Source organism: Lithobates pipiens, unplaced genomic scaffold, assembly GCF_037356315.1.
Source record: "Lithobates pipiens isolate NorthernLeopardFrog02 unplaced genomic scaffold, aLitPip1_a1.2 Scaffold_25, whole genome shotgun sequence".
Taxonomy (NCBI): domain Eukaryota; kingdom Metazoa; phylum Chordata; class Amphibia; order Anura; family Ranidae; genus Lithobates; species Lithobates pipiens.
Genome location: NW_027507787.1, coordinates 12,080,651 through 12,100,814, shown reverse-complemented (window position 1 = coordinate 12,100,814; position 20,164 = coordinate 12,080,651). Strand labels below are relative to the sequence as shown.

At 43.4% G+C, this 20,164-nt stretch overlaps 1 protein-coding gene across 1 annotated transcript in view; it reads right to left on the bottom strand.

The window, feature by feature from the left end:
• Window positions 1-20,164, bottom strand: part of LOC143930039 (pancreatic lipase-related protein 2-like) — a 133,115-nt gene that overhangs the window by 39,513 nt on the left and 73,438 nt on the right. The window contains exons 7-9 of the mRNA XM_077453938.1: window positions 18,734-18,853; window positions 17,482-17,598; window positions 17,280-17,398 (exon numbers count right to left, since the gene is read on the bottom strand). Coding sequence (XP_077310064.1) covers window positions 17,280-17,398; window positions 17,482-17,598; window positions 18,734-18,853 — 356 coding nt within the window. The remainder of the gene's footprint in view (window positions 1-17,279; window positions 17,399-17,481; window positions 17,599-18,733; window positions 18,854-20,164) is intronic.

The window sequence follows — 20,164 nt, the reverse complement described above, 5'->3', positions numbered from 1 at the left end:
TGTAAAGCGCTGCGTAAATTGTTGACTCTATATAGGTATCTGTAATAAGTAAATTTGTCTTCACCACCAGATTTTCCCTTAATCACTTGTGATACGGCCATAGCCGAATTACGGCTTCAGGGCAGATCTTCCCGGGAGGCCGTCATATGACAGCCTCCCCTTTCCTCGCTCGCTCCCCAATCGCGCTCACAAGCGCGCATCGGGGAAATTCTGTGTTGGTCGTGTCCCTTGGACACAGCCAATCACAGATCGCTGTAAATGGCCAATCACAGGGGCCATTTACAGCGCGATCGCCATGGCCAATGAGCGATGATCTCAAATGTAAACATATGAGATAATCTCTCATTGACGGCTCTCTCTCCAGACCACGTGTGCGGAGAGAGAGAATCTGTGCTGCATTTGTGAGTGTTACAATACAGTGCCAACAGTGCCCAACAGTGCCCAATCTGTGCCATCTCATCGGTGCCAATCTTTGCCACCTCAGTGCCCACCTGTGCCTCCTCATCAGTGCACATCTGTTCCACCTCATCAGTGCACATCTGTTCCACCTCATCAGTGCACATCTGTTCTGCCTCATCCGTGCCCACCTGTGCCATCTCATCAGTGCCCACCTGTGCCACCTGATCAGTTCCCACCTGTGCCAATCAGTGCCCACCTGTGCCACCTCATCAGTGCCCATCTGTGCCGCCCCATCTGTGCCATCTCATCGGTGCCCGTCTGTACCACCTCATCAGTGCCCTCCTGTGCCGCCTCATCAGTGCACATCTGTTCTACCTCATCAGTGCCCACCTGTGCCACATCATCAGTGCCCACCTGTGCCACCTCATCAGTGCCCAGCTGTCCCACCTCATCAGTGCACATCTGTTCCGCCTCATCAATACCCATCTGTGCCATCTCATCAGTGCCCATCTGTGCCACCTCATCAGTGCACACGTGTGCCGCCTCATCAGTGCACATCTGTTCCACCTCATCAGTGCCCACCTGTGCCACATCATCAGTGCCCACTTGTGCCACCTCATCAGTACCCACCTGTGCCACCTCATCAGTGCCCACCTGTGCCAATCAGTGCCCACCTGTGCAGCCTTATCAGTGCACATCTGTTCCACCTCATCAGTGCCCATCTGTGCCACCTCATCAGTGCACATCTGTGCCACCTCATCAGTACACATCTGTGCTCATCAGTGCTGTGAAAAAGTCCCACACATGTGGCATCCTAATACTCAGAAGGCGTAGCAGAATGTATTTTGGGGTGTCATTTTTGCTATCTAAATGCTATGTGTTGGAAATATCTTATAAACGGACAACTTTGTGTAAAGTAAATGCTTTTTCATTTTTTCCCGCATTTTCCAAAAACGTCTGGGAAAAAAAGAACCGTTCAAAAGACTCATTATGCCCCATAGATTATACGTCATTTTGTGGGTGTTTCCATTGTCCTGGTGCTCCAGGGCCTTCAAAAGTGTAATAGGTGGTTGAGAAATGTGATGTGTAATTTATGCTCCTACAACACCTGACGGTGCTCCCTGCATGTTGGGCCACTGCATGTGGACAGTCAGTGAAAAAGTCCCACACATGTGGTATTGCTATACTCAGGAGGAGTAGCAGAATGTATTTTGGGGTGTCATTTGTGGTATACACATGTCATGTGAGAGAACTAAGCTATTTAAGTGACAATTTTGTGAAAAAAATAAAAAAATCTTGCAAAGAATTGTGGGAAAAAATTACAACTTCAAATAACTCTCCATGCCTCTTACTAAATACCTTGAAATGTCTACTTTCCAAAAATGGGTTATTTGAGGGGCATTTGTACTTTCCTGGCTTGTTAGGGTCTCAAGAAATTAGATAAAAAAATGTATGAAGAAAAATTACTAATTTGCAAAATCTTATCACAGAAATTAAGAAATATTAGTCTTTTGTTTCAAAATTCTCAATTGTAGTGCAAAAAATTTAAAACCCAGAGTTGATCAAATACCACCAAAAGAAAGCTCTATTTGTATGAAAAAAAGGACAAAAAAATAATTTGGGTACAGTGTTCCACGACTGAGTAATTGTCATTCAAAGTGCGAGAGCACTGAAAGCTGAAAATTGGTCTGGATAGGAGGGGGGTTTAAGTGGCCAGTAGGCAAGTGGTTAAATTCCTGTTACAGAGAAGAAAAGCAAAAAAAATTGCTTAATGTATATTTTTACCTCTAAGCCAAAAATATGAGAACCCCCCAACAATATATATATTTGCTATACATTCTTGAAGCCTATCAATTTTTTTACCCTTTTCTAGTTGTTTTGAGGCAAGATTATACATAGGACTCTATAAGCAGCTTGTTGTGTTCAGAATACAGGAGAAATATTGTATTAGAGTATTGGAATCAAAAATCCCAAACATTTATATTCACCTAGATGGCTGCAGCATCGATCCAATGCTGCAGCTGTCCCCCACCGGCTCTAAGACCAATAACCGAGCAATCACATGACTGCATATCGCTCGGTTCTCAGTTACCAGTGAGCAGAGAGCTCTGCCACTCTAAAGTTCAATGGAACGCCGGGCCGTGGAGGAGGCGGAAGCTGCTGGTATCAGTTAGGGATCTGGGCAGATCCCATCATTATTACTGCAATCCTTGCAGAGTCTGGACTACCTCTAAGCTTTTGGCTGAATCTGGGTCACATGAGTGCAGAACTAACTCCTGTGTAGGGATGGGCGAACTGTTTGCCCGGCGGTCGTTTTGCGGTGAATTTTGCGTGTTCGCGATTCGCCCGATCTGCGGACTATTGCCGCTGTTCGCCCGGCGGACATATGTGTTTACAGTGTGAAATAACTTTGACCCATGATGACACATCCATCATGGAGTATAGGACAGCCAATTGAGACATTTCAGCACATGGACAATTGGAAATTCCCCCTACCTTATAAATAGACCTGATCTGGCGGCCATTTTACATTCTGTCTTATGTCATTATAGGGAGAGGACTCTGTGTGCAGCAGGGAGAGACTGTAGTGACACAAATCGCTAGCTATTAGGTCCAAAAAAGTCCTTTTAAGGACTGGTATGGTATAGGTGTATTACAGTATATAGGGTTGAGTGCACTGCTGTGCTGGTGATTGCAGCAGCCTGTTTTTTGTCAGTGCAGGGAGGGACAGGACGCTGTGTGCAGCAGGGACAGTCAGCTTAATCACTAGCTATTACTAATAGGTCCACAAAGGTCCTTTTAAGGACTGGTATAGGTGTACAGTATATAGGGTTCAGTGCACTGCTTTGCTGGTGATTGCAGCAGCCTGTCTTTTGTCAGTGCAGGGAGGGACAGGACGCTGTGTGCAGCAGGGACAGTCAGTTTAATCACTAGCTATTACTATTAGGTCCACAAAGGTCCTTTTAAGGACTGGTATAGGTGTACAGTATATAGGGTTCAGTGCACTGCTGTGCTGGTGATTGCAGGAGCCTGTCTTTTGTCAGTGCAGGGAGGGACAGGACGCTGTGTGCAGCAGGGACAGTCAGTTTAATCACTAGCTATTACTATTAGGTCCACAAAGGTCCTTTTAAAGACTGGTATAGGTGTACAGTATATAGGGTTGTACACATATAATATACTTTCTTCCAAATATAGAAAGAATATTATACTTGACTGCTGCCCTATTCTGCAGCAGTCCTTTATCAGTGTAGGGACTGAGGTACAGGCTGCAAATCACTAGCTACTAGGTCCACAAAGGTCCTTGTAAGGACTGGTATAGGTGTACAATATATAGGGTGCTGGTGCAGGGCTGTGCTGCAGATTATTGCCCTATTCTGCAGCAGTCCTTTATCAGTGTAGGGACTGAGGTACAATCTGCAAATCACTAGCTACTAGGTCCACAAAGATCCTTGTAAGGACTGGTATAGGTGTACAATATATAGGGTTGTGGTGTACTGCTGCTGACTGCTGCCCTATTCTGCAGTAGTCCTTTATCAGTGTAGGGACTGAGGTACAATCTGCAAATCACTAGCTACTAGGTCCACAAAGGTCCTTGTAAGGACTGGTATAGGTGTACAATATATAGGGTTGTGGTGCACTGCTGTAGATTACTTCCCTATTCTGCAGCAGTCCTTTATCAGTGTAGGGACAGAGGTACAGTCTGAAAATCACTAGCTACTAGGTCCACAAAGGTCCTTTTAAGGACTGGTATAGGTATACTATTTGGTGTGCAGTATATAGGTGTGTAATACACATATAAAATACTTGCACATATAGAAAGCATAGTATAGGGCATTTCCACTGTGCAGCATTGAGACTGCTGAGCGGTTCTGCAGCGATACTACAAAGAGTGACAAACGCAATTAAAAAAAAGTATTATAACTGGTGTGATAGACCAGTGGCCCCCAAAAACAACAGATTGAAGCGGGGTGTTATATACCTTCTTCCACATACATACTGCACTTCTCTAGAGACCTTTGTCAAAGGCTCATTTTAAAAATGACAGGCAGAGGAAGAGGCAGGCCCTTCCGCAGGGGTGGTAGGGGTAGGGCAGGAGAAACAGACTTGAGCCAAAGTGGCAAATTGCAGAAGGTGCGTGTGATTACGTCAAAGGACGCACCAGATTTGGTTGAGTGGCTCACTCAGCCTTACTCTTCTGCACCCTCCTCATCCACCATATACCTTCCGCTTGAGTCACAGGAATTATTTTCTGATCCATATCAAGACATTTCCGATGCGCAGTCACTCTTGGTATTGTATCAGGAAGAGGAGGTAGCAACAACTGCCACTCAGCAGTCTGACGACAGTACCCAGATCAGCCCAAGGAGGACGTTTGTCCCCGCTGTTGCTGCCTACTCCGAGATCTCTAATTATAGCGGTGGGGAAGGTGACGTCGATGATGACGTGTCTAATGATGCCACGTGGGTGTCCACAAGAGAGGAAGAGGAGGGGAGTTCAGAGGGAGATATGGACCAGCAGATAGGGAGGAGAAGCAGGAAGATTGCACAGGAGGGACAAAGCAGAATGCGAATGTATCAGGAGTGAGGCATGTACTGTCACATCTGGCACTCCCAGGATGCCGGCACAAAGGAACACACAAAGCCACACTTCAGGCTCTCACCGTCCAGCCTTGTCTTCTACTTCTCCTTCTCTTCTGTCCTCACAATTGTCCTCCACTCCACCTTCCATCATGCCAAGCTCACATTTTTCTGCAAAAAGGCAGGCTTCCGTGGGCCAAATGTTCGACCGTAAAAAAAATAATGATGCCAGATAACCTTCTTGCCCAACGGTTGACGGCTGGCTTGGCTTGTCAGAACTGATAGCCTTCTAGCTACTGCCATTTAAACTGGTGGACTCCTAGGCCTTTCGAAAATTTGTGGTCATTGGAACACCACAATGGAAGGTCCCAGGAAGGAAGCATTTCTCACAGAAGGGCATCTCAGAGCTATATGGCCATGTTCAGCGGCAAGTGAATGTATCTCTGGCACACAGTGTCGGTGCCAAGATACATCTGGCCACAGACATGTGGTCAAGCAAACATGGGCAGGGAAGGTATATCACTTTTACTGCCCACTGGGTGAACCTTCTGACGGCCATCAAGCATGTAACCCATGGCACCTGTGTAGATTTGGTTTTACCGCCACGGATTGCATGCAGGCCTGGCTCTTCTTCTCCTCCTCCTCCTACTCCATCCTCCTCCATCTCCTCCTCGGGTGACTCCTCCTTTTTCGCTGCTAGCGTCTCTTCCGCTGCACCGCCCAAGCTCCCCAGAACCTATTTGACATGCCAGGTGAGACGTTGCCATGCCGTGCTGCGTCTGTTGTGCCTGGAAGCCAAGAGCCACACTGACCCGGCACTCCTTTCAGCTTTGCGTTCACAGGCAGATCAGTGGCTAACACCACTCAATTTGACAGTTGGTAAAGTGGTGTGTGACAATGGTGCCAATCTGCTTAGCGCATTTAAACAGGGCAAAATTCCGCACATGCCATGCATGGAACACGTCTTTAACTTGGTCATGCAGTGATTCGTTGTCAAATACCCTGGGGTCCAGGACATCTTGCGGCAGGCAAGGAAAATCTCGGGCCAATTTCAGAAGATTTTACACGGCCATGGCTCGCCTTGCTGACATTCAGCGGTGACACAATCTGCCGGTCAGACGTCTTATTTGTGATTGCCTGACGCAATGGAACTCAACCTTCTATATGCTTGATAGGCTGCTCCAGCAGAAACGTGCAGTTAACGTCTACCTGTATGAACTCTGTGGCAGAACAGGTTCTGGGGAGCTGGGTTTTTTTTCACCACACCAGTGGCTGCTCATGCGCGACACATGCAGACTTCTGCGGCCATTTGATGAGATCACCAAACTGGCGACATCAGTGACAGGGTACCTTATGCCTTCTTTATGGAGCGTGCATTGTGTTGTGTCATTGATCAAGCAGTGAAGGAGCAGGAGCGGGAAGATGAGGAAGTCACAATGCTGGATGAATTCCCAGGTGCGGCTACTCTATTTGAGACAAGTCAACAACAGGAGTCTGAAGAGGAGTCAGAGGAGGATGGTGCCGGGACGGATGAGGAGGAGCAAGAAGAGCATGCTTTAAACATTTCTGGGATCCCTGTTGTTGTGCGTTGATGGAGAGAGGAGAATGAGGCAATGTACTTAGACCCCCGGTACAAACACAAAATGGTGGAAATGTTACCACCGTCACAGAGGGCTGTCAGAATGGAGCACTTCCAGGCCTTGCTTCGAGAAATGCTGCATTCTGCTTTTGCGTGCTCTGGCAGAGGAGCAATTCCCACTCCCAGAGAAAGAGTTGCGGGTACCAATCCAACAGTGCCTGCAAGAAGAGTGCGGTTTGAACATGTGTTGGTGACTTCTGATATGAGGTCATTCTTTCAGCCGACCTATCGACAGGTTTCATCCGGATCCAGCATCAGGGAATGCCTAGACCGACAGGTGTCCGACTACATCGGGTTAACGGCCGATGTGGACGCTCTGAGGAGTGATGAACCCCTGGACTACTGTGTGGGCAGGCTTGACCTCTGGCCAGAGCTTGCCCAATTTGCAATGGAACTGTTGGTTTGCCCCTCGTCCAGTGTCCTGTCCGAAAGGACGTTCAGCGCAGCAGGGGGGATCGTGACCAATAAGCGCACTGGCCTAGCTCACGACAGTGTTGACTACTTCACATTTTTAAAAATGAATGAGGCATGGATCTCGGAGGAATTCAACACATGTGACCAGTAGACCATGTATATGTCTATAAATGATTTATTTAATCGAGCACACAGACCTTTTTTCTACCTTTGGCTCACTTCCTTCTACAAAAAAAGCACACCGTACTATATGCCCATACTCTCCTGTTTGAAGAGGTTGAGTGGTGTCATATTTTTGTGGCCCAGCAGCGAGTTGCTGGTATCAGTGCTGCTGTCAGTGCTCTCTATCTCGGTGCTGGTGTCAGTGCTCTATATCACGGTGCTGGTGTCAGTGCACTCTATCTCAGTGCTGGTCTCAGTGCTCTCTATCACGGTGCTGGTGTGGTGTCAGTGCTCTCTATTTCGGTGCTGGTGTGGTCTCAGTGCTCTCTATCATGGTGCTGGTGTCAGTGCTCTCTATCACGGTGCTGGTGTGGTGTCAGTGCTCTCTATCTCGGTGCTGGTGTCAGTGCTCTCTATCACGGTGCTGGTGTGGTGTCAGTGCTCTCTATCTCGGTGCTGGTGTGGTGTCAGTGCTCTCTATCACGGTGCTGGTGTCAGTGCTCTATATCACGGTGCTGGTGTCAGTGCACTCTATCATGGTGCTGGTGTCAGTGCTCTCTATCTCGGTGCTGGTGTCAGTGTTCTATATCACGGTGCTCGTGTCAGTGTTCTATATCACGGTGCTGGTGTCAGTGCTCTATATCACAGTGCTGGTGTCAGTGCTCTATATCTTGGTGCTGGTGTCAGTGCTCTTTATCACGGTGCTGGTGTCAGTGCTCTCTATGTCGGTGATGGTGTCAGTGCTCTCTATCACGGTGCTGGTGTCAGTGCTCTATATCATGGTGCTGGTGTCAGTGCTCTATATGTCGGTGATGGTGTCAGTGCTCTCTATCACGGTGCTGGTGTCAGTGCTCTATATCATGGTGCTGGTGTCAGTGCTCTATATCACAGTGCTGGTGTCAGTGATCTATATCACGGTGCTGGTGTCAGTGCTCTATATCACGGTGCTGGTGTCAGTGCACTCAATCATGGTGCTGGTGTCAGTGCTCTATATCACGGTGCTGGTGTCAGTGCTCTCTATCACGGTGCTGGTGTCAGTGCTCTATATCACGGTGCTGGTGTCAGTGCTCTATATCACGGTGCTGGTGATCATCTCCTGCACCCTCTTCATAGCCTACCCTGACCTTTCTTCTCCTCCATTGCCTTCATGCGCTCCTGAGTCCTGAATTGTCAAAATTTCAAAATTTCACATATAAAAAAAGAATGCTAGTAGTTGTCGATCCCAGATTCACTTCATAAATGTGTTATGTCAGTGGCCATGTGGTGGGACTATGTGTGCACAGCTAGTAATTATTTTGTGGGTGCAAATATGACCTGTAGGTTTTTAAAGTTCGCCTGCCATTTAAGTCAATGGGGCCCGCCGCAAACTGCGGTTCGTGAACTTTCAGCCGCGTTTGCGGTTCGCGTTTGCGAAACGTCCCATCTGAAGTTCGTCCATCTCTACTCCTGTGATCCATAGGAGAAGTATGGCCAAAAAAATACTACTTTAATCCACTTATACATCTAAACTAATGTTTAAAAAGTTAAAAAAATTAAAACACAGCTCCTCAGCTTCCTCATTACATAGAGCAGTGGTCTCCAAACGGGTACCAACAATGGGGCATAATTTCTCTCACTGACACCAATAAAGAGGTACAATTTCTCCCAATGGCACCAACGATGGCACCTAATGACACCAATGATGGGGCTAAATTCCTACAACTTTCTTTTTGAATGGAAGTTCCCTCAAGGGTTTTTTTTAGCAGCAAAGAAATAAATTTGGGCAAACAACAATAATTTTTTTTTTTTTGCTTTTTCTTTAATAAAGTTATGTTATCAAAAAAGAGGTATAATGCATTAATGCAAAGGAGTTATAAAAAGCAATTCTGATCCTAACATAAAAACACCTGTCTTGTCAATTTTGCAGAAAGACACACGTGTACATTCATTTTACATATAAGAACAAACAATTTAACCACTTGACCACTGGGCACTTAAACACCCTTAATAACCAGACCAATTTTCAGCATTCGGTGCTCTCACATTTTGAATGACAATTACTCAGTCATGGAACACTGGACCTATATGAAATTTTTGTCCTTTTTTTCACACAAATGGAGCTTTCTTTTGGTGGTATTTAATCACCACTGGGTTTTTTATTTTTTGTGCTATAAAAGAAAAAATACAGAAAATTCTGTAAAAAAATGAATTTTTCTTTGTTTCTGTTATAAAATTTAGCAGATTAGTAATTTTTTCTTCATAAATTTTGGCCAAAATTTATACTACTACATATCTTTGGTAAAAATAAGTACAAATTGGTGGATATTATTTGGTCTTTGTGAAAGTTATAGAGCCCACAAGCTATGGTGCCAATATCTGAAAATTGATCACACCTGAAGTACTGACAGCCTATTTCAATTCTTGAGACCCTAACATGCCAGAAAAGTACAAATACCCCCCAAATGACCCCTTTTTGGAAAGAAGACATTCCAAGGTATTTAGTAAGAGGCATGATGAGTTTTTTGAAGTTGTCATTTTTTCCCACAATTCTTTGCAAAATCAAGATTTTTTTTACTTTTTTTTTTTTCACAAAATTGTCATATTATCAGTTTATTTCTCACACAGCATATGCATACCACAAATTACACCCCAAAACACATTCTGTTATTACTCCCGAGTACAGTGATACCACATGTGTGAGACTTTTACACAGTGTGGCCACATACAGAGGCCCAACATGCATGGAGCGCCATCAGGCGTTCTGGAGCACCCAGGACAATTCTGACATTTCTCTCCTACATGTAAAAATCATAATTTATTTGCTAGAAAATTACATTGAATCCCAAAACATTATATATGTTTTTTTAGCAAACACCCTGGAGAATACAATGGTGGTCGTTGCAACTTTTTATCTCGCACGGTATTTGCGCAGCAATTTTTCGAATGCTTTTTTTTGTAAAAAAATTTTTGTGCTTAAAAAAAAAAACCACAGTAAAGTTAGCCCAATTTTTGCATAATGTGAAAGATGAAGTTACACCGAGTAAATCGATACCTAACATGTCACTCTTCAAAATTGCACAGGCTCGTGGAATGGCGCCAAACGTCGCTACTTAAAAATCCCCATAGGCGACGATTTAATTTTTTTTTACTGGTTATATGTTTTGAGTTACAGAGGAGGTCTAGGGCTAGAATGATTGCTTTCGCTCTAACGTTCACAGCGATACCTCACATGTGTGGTTTGAACACCGTTTTCATATGTGGGCGGGACTTACGTATGCGTTCGCTTCTGCATGCAAGCACATGGGGACAGGGGCGCTTTAAAAAAAAAAATTATTGTTCATTTTACTTTATTTATTTTAGTTTGACATTTTTTTTCCCCAAAAATAAATTTTTTGATCGCTTTTATTCCTATTACAAGGAATGTACCGTAAACATCCCTTGTAATAGGAATATGGCATGACAGGTCCTCTTTACAGAGAGATATGGGGTCAATAAGACCCCGCATCTCACCTCTAAGCTGGGAAGCCTGAAAAAAAAAAAAAAGATTCTGGATTTGATCGTATTGGCGAGTCGGTAGAAGCACCGGAGGGCGGCGGGAGGGGGGGGTGTCTATGGCTGGGTATTGCAGGGTATCACCGACTATGGCTGGGTATGGCTGGGTATCTCAGAGTATGGCTGGGTATCTCAGAGTATGGCTGGGTATCTCAGAGTATGGCGTTGCAGAGTATTGCGTTGCAGAGCATTGCAGGATATTGGAGGGTGTTGCAGAGCATTGCAGAGTGTTGCACGGTATTGGCGAGTGTTGCAGAGCATTGCAGAGTGTTGCAGGGTATTGGTGGGTGTTGCAGAGCATTGCAGAGTGTTGCAGAGCATTGCAGAGTGTTGCAAGGTATTGGCGGGTGTTGCAGAGCGTTGCAGGGTATTGCAGAGTGTTGCAGGGTATTGCAGAGTGTTGCAGAGTGTTGCAGAGTGTTGCACGGTATTGCAGAGTATTGCAGGGTATTGCAGAGTATTGCAGAGTAACGTGACGCCCGTTTGTTTACAAGTGATCACTCCGTCATTTGACGGAGCGATCACGTGATAAACGGCCACTATGAGCGCCCGTTTACCGTTTACCGTGATGCGCCGGGTCCTGTGGACCCGGCGGTCAAGGATGCTCTCGAGTGCGCGCCCCAGGGGGCGCGCGAGAGCAGAATTCTGGGAGGGCGTCATATGACGGCCTCCCAGAGTTAAGAAACCGCCCTGTAGCCGTCATTCGGCTATAGGGCGGTTATTAAGTGGTTAATGAGCATTTCACATGATATCCCTACACGTTTTGACCTATGTATGTAGCGGGCTTCTTCAGGGTAATCTACTCTATGAGAAAAAGAAAAAGTTAAAATTACATTATCACTAGTTACATCATTTATTATACATCATCATTTCATTTTGATTGTAACAAAGATGTGTGTATTTACCAATTCTTGCCGAAAGAACTATATTTCCAGTTAAATTAATTGCCATTCTTCTAAAAACAGCCCAGACGATCCCACCCCCCCCCCCCTCCGGGGGAAGTGCTCCCAAGTTGTACAAAGGCCGTGGAGGGCCTCTGTCCTGATTGAGTGTGCAGGGGCACTTCCCTCCGGGGGGGTGGGATCGCCCGGGCTGGAGATGTTTTTAGAAGAATGGCAATTCTATATATATGCTGGAGGCCGCCTTCTCAGAAGAAGAAGTACAGGAAGTGATTAAGAACCTCAGAAACTCAACGGCACGATGCCACACATGGTGGGAATGCCTCAGAATACGCCCTTTCTGGAAAAAATTATTCAATTTAATGGATAAGCTAGTGGGAAAATAAAATACTTTAAAATAAAAAAAAATTATAATCTTGACCTAGGAGGATCCATATGGAGTAGGAGGTTGAGGTGGCGGTGGATGTGGGCGGTGTAGGTGGAAGCGGCGGTGGAGGAGGTAGCCAACACTGGTTCAAAAATACAACAATGTCTGGGTAAGGCCGCGGTAAAATTCTGTAAAAAAATGAATTTTTCTTTGTTTTTGTTATAAAATTTAGCAGATTAGTAATTGTTCTTCATAAATTTTGGCCAAAATTTATACTACTACATATCTTTGGTAACAATAAGTACAAATTGGTGGATATTATTTGGTCTTTGTGAAAGTTATAGTCCACAAACTATGGTGCCAATATCTGAAAATTGATCGCACCTGAAGTACTGACGGCCTATCTCATTTCTTGAGACCCTAACATGGCAGAAAAATAAAAATACTCCCCAAATGACCCCTTTTTTGGAAGGAAGACATTCCAAGGTATTTAGTAAGAGGCATGGTGAGTTTTTTATAGTTGTAATTTTTTCCCGCAATTCTTTGCAAAATCAAGATTTGCATACCACATCTGTTAGACTTTTACACAGCGTGGCCACATACAGAGGCCCAACATGCAGGGAGCTCCATCAGGCATTCTGGAGCACCCAGGCCAATTCTGACATTTCTCTCCTACATGTAAAAATCATCATTTATTTGCAAATTACATAGAACCCCAAAACATTATATATTTTTTTTTAGCAAAGACCCTAGAGAATACAATGGTGGTTGTTGCAACTTTTTATCTCGCATGGTATTTGCACAGTAATTTTTCGAACGCGTTTTTTTTTGGAAAAAACAGTTTTGTGCTTTAAAAAAATCTAAACAGTAAAGTTAGCCCAATGTTTTTGCATAATGTGAAAGATGAATTTACGCCGAGTAAATAGATACTTAACATGTCACCCTTCAAAATTGCACATGCTCCTGTAAGAACGATCAAGCAGTGGAACAGCCGCAATTATCATTCTTATGGTGTAGGCTGAAAAATTTGATATCTGAATGATGCCTGTAGCTGCCCCCATCATTCAGATATCCCCGCACAAAGTTAAGGACATCATATGACGGCTGGCGGGCGGGAAGTGGTTAAAATGCTTATTTTTTTTAACACAAAGTTGTCCATTTATACAATATTTCTAACACATAGCATGTACATACCAAAAATTACACCCCAAAATAGATTCTCCTACTCCTCCTGAGTACGGCGATACCACATGTGTGAGACTTCCACAGCCTGGTCACATACGGAGGCTGAGTACAGCCAAGCATGGCTGAGCATGGCCGAGTATGGGCGAGTATTGCAGGGTACCACCGACTATGGCTGGGTAATACAGGGTATCACCGAGTATGGCTGAGCATGGCCGAGTATGGCTGGTATTGCAGAGTATCACTGGGTATGGCTGGGTATTACAGAGTATGGCTGGGTATTGCAGGGTATCACCGAGTATTGCAGGGTATGGCAATTTATGGCAGAGTATTGGCAGGGTATTGCAGGCTATTGCAGAGTATTGCTGGGTATTGCAGATTATTGCTGGGTATTGCAGAGTATTGGCAGGGCATTGCAGAGTATTGTCAGGGTATTGCAGAGTATTGCAGGGCATTGCAGAGCATTGGCAGGGTATTGCAGAGTATTGCAGGGCATTGCAGAGTATTGGCAGGGTATTGCAGAATATTGTCAGACATTGCAGAGTATTGTCAGGGCATTGCAGAGTATTGTCAGGGTATTGCAGAGTATTATCAGGGTATTGTCAGGGCATTGCAGAGTATTGTCCGGGTATTGCAGAGTATTGCAGGGCATTGCAGAGTATTGTCAGGGTATTGCAGAGTATTGGCAGGGTATTGCAGAGTATTGGCAGGGTATTGCAGAGTATTGGCAGGGAATTGAGGGGTTAATTGTCGGTGACACCGATCTGTCCCCCTCCGCTGTACCAATCAGTTTGTTTACAAATGATCGTTCCGTCATTTGACGGAGCTATCACGTGGAAAACGGCCGCGATGAGCCATGCTGTCACGGATGCTCTCGAGTGCATGCCCCAGGGGGGTGCGCGAGAGCAGAATTCTGGGAGGACGTCATATGATGGCCTCTCAGATTTAAGCAACCACCCTGTAGCTGTCATTCGGCTATTGCAAAGTCCGCCACCAGGTCATACACGTTGTTTGTTTGTTTGTTTTTCACCAGTAAAAATCTCTAGTAGATCTCCAGTCTCACTTCTCTTACAATCCTTCTCACATGGGGTGTTTCATTTAACTGGATATATAGTTCTCTCATCAAGAATTAGTAAATACACACATCTTTGTTACAATCAAAATGAAATGATGATGTCAAATAAATGATGTCTAGTGAAAATAATGACTAGTGAAAATGTAATTTTAACTTTTTCTTTTTCGCATTGAGTAGATTACCCTGAAGAAGACCGCTACATACATAGTTCGAAACACGTAGGGATATCATGTGAAATGCTCATTAAATTGTTTGTTCTTATATGTAAAATTAATGTACACGTGTGTCTTTCTGCAATGTTGATGAGACAGGCGTTTTTATGTTAGGATCAGAATTGCCTTTTATAACTTTGCATTAATGCATTATACCTCTTTTTTGATACCATAACTTTAATAAAGAAAAAGCAAAAACATTTTAAAATTATTATTGTTTGCCCAAATGTATTTCTTTGCTGCTAAAAAAAAACCCTTGAGGGAACTTCCATTCAATCTATTCAATTGGGGAGTGCAGCCTTAAACAACTCACATCTGTGTGTTATCTATTTTAAATTCCTATAACTGACACCAATGATGGGACACAATTCCTTCCACTGACACTTTATTTTTTCCCCACTGATGTTTGGACATTTTCTACTCCCATTTACCACAGTCAAGAATTCTGCATGTCGGAATTACATACACATGATCGAAAAATCCGATAGAAAGGTTTTCCGTCTGAAAAATTAAGAACAGGCTCTCAATCTAAGGACCGTCGGAAATGCAGTCAGAAAAAGATCGATGGGCATACACACGGTTGGAAAATCCGATGAAGAGCTCCCATCGGACTGTTTCCATCAGAAATTACGTCCGTCTGTACGCGTGTATGCGCCATTGGAAAAGTTACACCAATCTTTATTCAAAAGTAATAAAAAATCAAATTCTTATTACCTTTGATATGAATAAAGATTGATGTAACCTTTTTAATATAATTGGTGTATTCCTGCCTTTAAAGTCCCAACCAATAGGAGGCCAGTCCTTATAATTGTCTATGATTAAAGGGATGTTGGCAGATATCAGAGTAAACCCCTATGCTTTGAAGTAAAAGGTGAGCAGCATTTGTTTTTTAAAGGCAGCCTATGGTCACAGCATACACTTTCATTATATAACATCAACATTGTAATACCATTAAAGTTATATTTGCCAATCCAATATAACTTACTTGAAAAATCTCCTTTCATGTTGTGAGAGCTGCCCATCTATTGGTCGTCTCTTACCACAACTTCCTGAACTCCCTGTATGTTTTGCAACATTTCCTTCTAATTCTAAGGATTACATATCCCATGGTACCTTGCTGCCTGCAAGCAAGGATTCCTGTACCGCCTCCTGAGACTCCTCCTCTCAGCACATCTGTAGTTCAGAAGGCAGGCTCTGTGATATGTGTGACCCAGCAATGCCTACTCACAGGGCATAGTGCATAGGGACTACGTGTCACAGAATTCAAGGATGTAGATGAGTGGGGATCTTCCCTTCACAAAGTTAGTTTGCAAACTTCAAGATTGTTCAGTGAATGGAATAAGGCTAAAAATAATTGAAATGACTATAAGATTTTACATTTGTAACTATAGAGATGGATTGGGAACAGTGGAAGAAGGGGAGGATCAGAGAAGATAGGATCAAACAGCCTTTTTACACTATGCAAAGGATTAACCCCTAAGCCCTTGTACACACGGTCGGAGATTCCGACAACGAAATCCGACGGATTCGGTCTGTCGGATTCTGTCCGTCGGATTTTGTCCGACGGATCTTGTCTGAAACTGTTGCATACACACGGTCGGACGAAGTTGTCGGAAAATCCAATCGTTCAGAACGTGATGACGTTATTTCGTTAAGACGGGACTACGTTCAGGCTAGTAGCCAATAGCTTTGGTGTAGGAATTTGATCTGAGCATGCGTGGCACTTTGTCCGATCGGAATTCTCTACACATGATCGGAGTATGTCCGATCGAACCAGTTTGTCGGAAAATATTTCCAGCAAGTTGGAAAATTTGGTCTGACGGATATTCCGACGGAAACAGTCCGATGCATACCACACACAGTCGGATTATCCGACAAAACGGTCCGATAGGACACATTCCGACGGATTCTCCGACCGTGTGTACAAGGGCTTAGGGTCCACAGTGAATATAACAGACATGCTTTACTGCATATATAGGCTGATTTTAGTGTTGTGGGTTTAGTAACACTTTAAAGTTAGACTAAACCCACATCATAACATGCTGTTCATACTCACCCAGTCCCTATAAGATTTGTTTTCTGTATTCTGCAAAAAAAATCTGGTTGACCCTGCTGCTCTCTATCTCCCCCTTTTGTTCATGTCCCCAATGCAGCTGGGATTTTTCAGCTGTTGTGGCAACTCTGCACGTGCTCAGTTTTCAGTGAGTTTCTATGCTGAACATTTCCTCCCTATCACATCTGACCAGCCCATGTGACTATAGAGTCATACATGTGGGCGTATACACAGTGGTAACAGTCTACATGTTAAATGTTACATATACACTAATGGAAGCTTCACCTCCCTCTTATTTTGAAGACTCAGGCTGGATGGGCGTGACACAGCCTGTGACTGGCAGAAATCCACCCACATCATGGTATTTCTACAATAAAGATTTCATTGCAAATATATATTTGTATGTACATTGAAAACCGTTTATTGATATGAATTATTTATTTTTACTCTGTATTACATAGCTTGATTTATTTTTTTGAACATGTGACCAGCAGTAGAGGACTAGAAGCTCCTCCTGTTTGTTTCCCTGCAGACAGGCTGGGAAAGATCTGGGTCATGTGACAGCTGTATATAGATTAGGAAAAGGGTACTTAGATGTTTTTTATTCAAATAATTTCAGTGCCATCATCCATATACAGAAATCAAAGGGACAATGTAAATTAAACAATGTGTGTTTAGTATCATGTTAACATATTTTTAAGGCTATGTTAAAGTTTGGCCTAACTATTGTTGCCATTTGCTTGCATAGTCAACCTGCATCAAGACTAACCTCCAAAAAATCTTCATATGATGAAGCAGAGTAACCAGTGAAACCATGGGGCCTCAGAATGCTCTCTGTAAAGAAATTGAAACTCCTGTGGTGGTTACAGAAGATTGTCTCATAAACCCCTGGAAAAAAGCAAGTTCTGTCGTAAAACATTGTTGAGCTTTACAATAGTGTGCAATAAAATAGGGACCAAGAGGTTACTTGCCTTCAACTATGTTATCGATATTTTCAAGTAGAAAAGTTATTTTCTCACAGCCAGGATTATTTTTACCACCATTAACATAATGGTCAACATTACCAACTGTCTGCTGTATGCCAAAGCCTAAGACAAATTAAAATTACAGATAATATCAGAGATTAACACCAATGCATTTGCATAAATATTACAGTTATGTGCCTCAGACCAGTGTAATGAAGGCAAGTCAGAGGATATTCAACGTAATCTTTTGGGTTAGCGGTGGCTTTTCATTAGGGTTGGGCAGGGCCATTAGCAAAATTAGCAAAATTCACCCCTAATTTTACAATGGGCAACACTGCTTAGACCAGAGGTCAGGAACCTTTTTGGCTGAGAGAGCCATGAACGGCACATATTTTAAAAAAGTAATTCCGTGAGAGCCATACAATATGTTTAAAACGAAATAAAAGTAAATGTGTGCATTTTATGTAAGACCAACAATTTTAAAGTACAATAAGTCTCGGAATTCTTTTTAATAACATTGTTATGTTGTTGTTAACCAATGGGCTCAATCCGCAGATCGGCACACCACGTGATCCGAGGATTGAGAGGCAAGAGCCAGATGCAGCCATCGAAAGAGCCACATCTGGCTCGCGAGCCATAGGTTCCCGACCCCTGGTTTAGATAGATTTGGTTTGGAAGAACCCTTCAAGAAAACCCTTTCATTTTTTTGCAAAACCCATGATAACCCCATAGTGCAGGAATGGCAAACGGTCTACTAATTTATAGTAACATGGGCAAAAATGGAAGCAAAAAATGGTCGATGTTGAAATTTTATTAAGTTTTGTTACAGTTTCCAATACCATGTTCCCAGATAATAGCTTTTTGCTTAAGAAAAATCTTGCAATAGTTCAATAGTTAAAGCACTTCCCAAACAGCCTGGAACCAATAAAATTAGGACAACCCTTATCCACCTTAGTTTTGCCTTCCATATTGACTACAATAAACTTTGCCAAGAGTCAAATCTGTAGCAAATGTATTTTCTGAAGGTCAATTAACTATAAGGGGGGGGGGGGGGGGGGTGTACCATCACAGGGCATCATTCTTATCCTGGAAAAAAAATGTCTGAGTGAGCTAAAGTTCTGCTTCCAAATTGCAGAAGACTAGATAAAGCAAGAAATGATGCATATGTCTCATTTTACTCCATCTTTTTCTTCTCTGAGCTGCCATGAAAACCAGACTCTGAAATGAGAATGTTCACCTTTGAGAAGCCAAAACCTACCAATATGAAGTTCATCAGCTGGCCCATCTGTGTGAATGGCATCAACACAAATGGCATCTTTAGGGTCCAGTCTCACTTCAGGTGGGGTGTTTTCAAAGTAAGGACCAGCGGGATCCAAACCTGGATAATAAAGTGAAATATCGGAGACAGATTTTAAAACAATTTTCAATTTAAAGTGGTTGTAAACCTCAGACATGAAGCATGAGCAAAGCACATTCCTCTATAGCAGGGGTCTCCAAACTATGGCCCTCCAGATGTTCAGGACTACAATTCCCATCATGTATAGTCCTGTCTGTGAATATCAGAGTTTTACAATACCTCAGGGGACATGTAGTTTCGCAACAGCTGGAGGGCCGTAGTTTGGAGGTCCCTGCTCTATAGTGTGTAGTTGTCCAAATTGGGAGCACGAAGTGTCATTTCTGTCTGCTGCTTCATTCCTCTGCTATCAGCATGAGTCACTTCTGTCAAGTTTTCCAAGGGAAAAAAGTTGACAGGGGAGGGAGCTCCAGCACACAGACTGTGACTAACTGCCTCAGCTCTGTTTCTGTGTGCTGTGTAAGAGTGTGTGTCCCTTCCCTCCAATCAGCTTTCAGCATTCTCCTCACTGAGCTTTGCAGAGTGTGAGTTCAGCTGTCTGCCCCCTTTTTTCTGAATGCTCAGACAAGCTGTATATTTTGGAATGGCTGTAGATAAGAAATTACTGATAAACAGTTACAATTTATGTAGAAAGATTTAATCTCTGTGCATCTCCTGAGGCCAGACACTTCACTGGGTTTATGTAAGGGTATACAACCCACTTTAAGAGCCCCTTTACAAGATGCATATTTGTGCACCACCAGTCATTCTGTATTGTACTTCCAACACGCAAATCACTCCAGCACACCACAAATGCAGATGGTGATTTTATGCCTTGAAACCATTCAAAGTAACAGGCTGCCTTAATGGAATGAAGAAAAATGCATGCATTAAAGTAAATGTTCTAGGTGTTTGCAAGCATATGATGGAATAACAAATATTGTATAAATGATATTGTGTGGATACAAGTTATGGCTACATACAGTAACAGTTTCTAACCATAAAAGCTTGAAGCAACTGCCTGAATTTGACCCACATCAACCTCTTGCAGTCCCTATAAATCAGAGCTCAGACTGAAGAAGAAGCAGTGTGATGTTCCAATCAGCTGTGCTGTGGTGCCCACAAGGGCTTGCCAAGAGGTGGAGAGTACACAATGACTGGTTTGCTTATTAGTTTGTTTTATTCCTTTCACTGTACATTCACAGGCTAGGGATGTCAGAAGGTCTGCAAATGTTAACGTGATTCTAATTGATTACCTTGTAAAACAACCCATTCAATTTAAAATAGAAATGAAAGGCAAAACAGTTTTGTATAGATATAAAAAATATATAAATACCCTTTCCCCCCCCTTTTTTT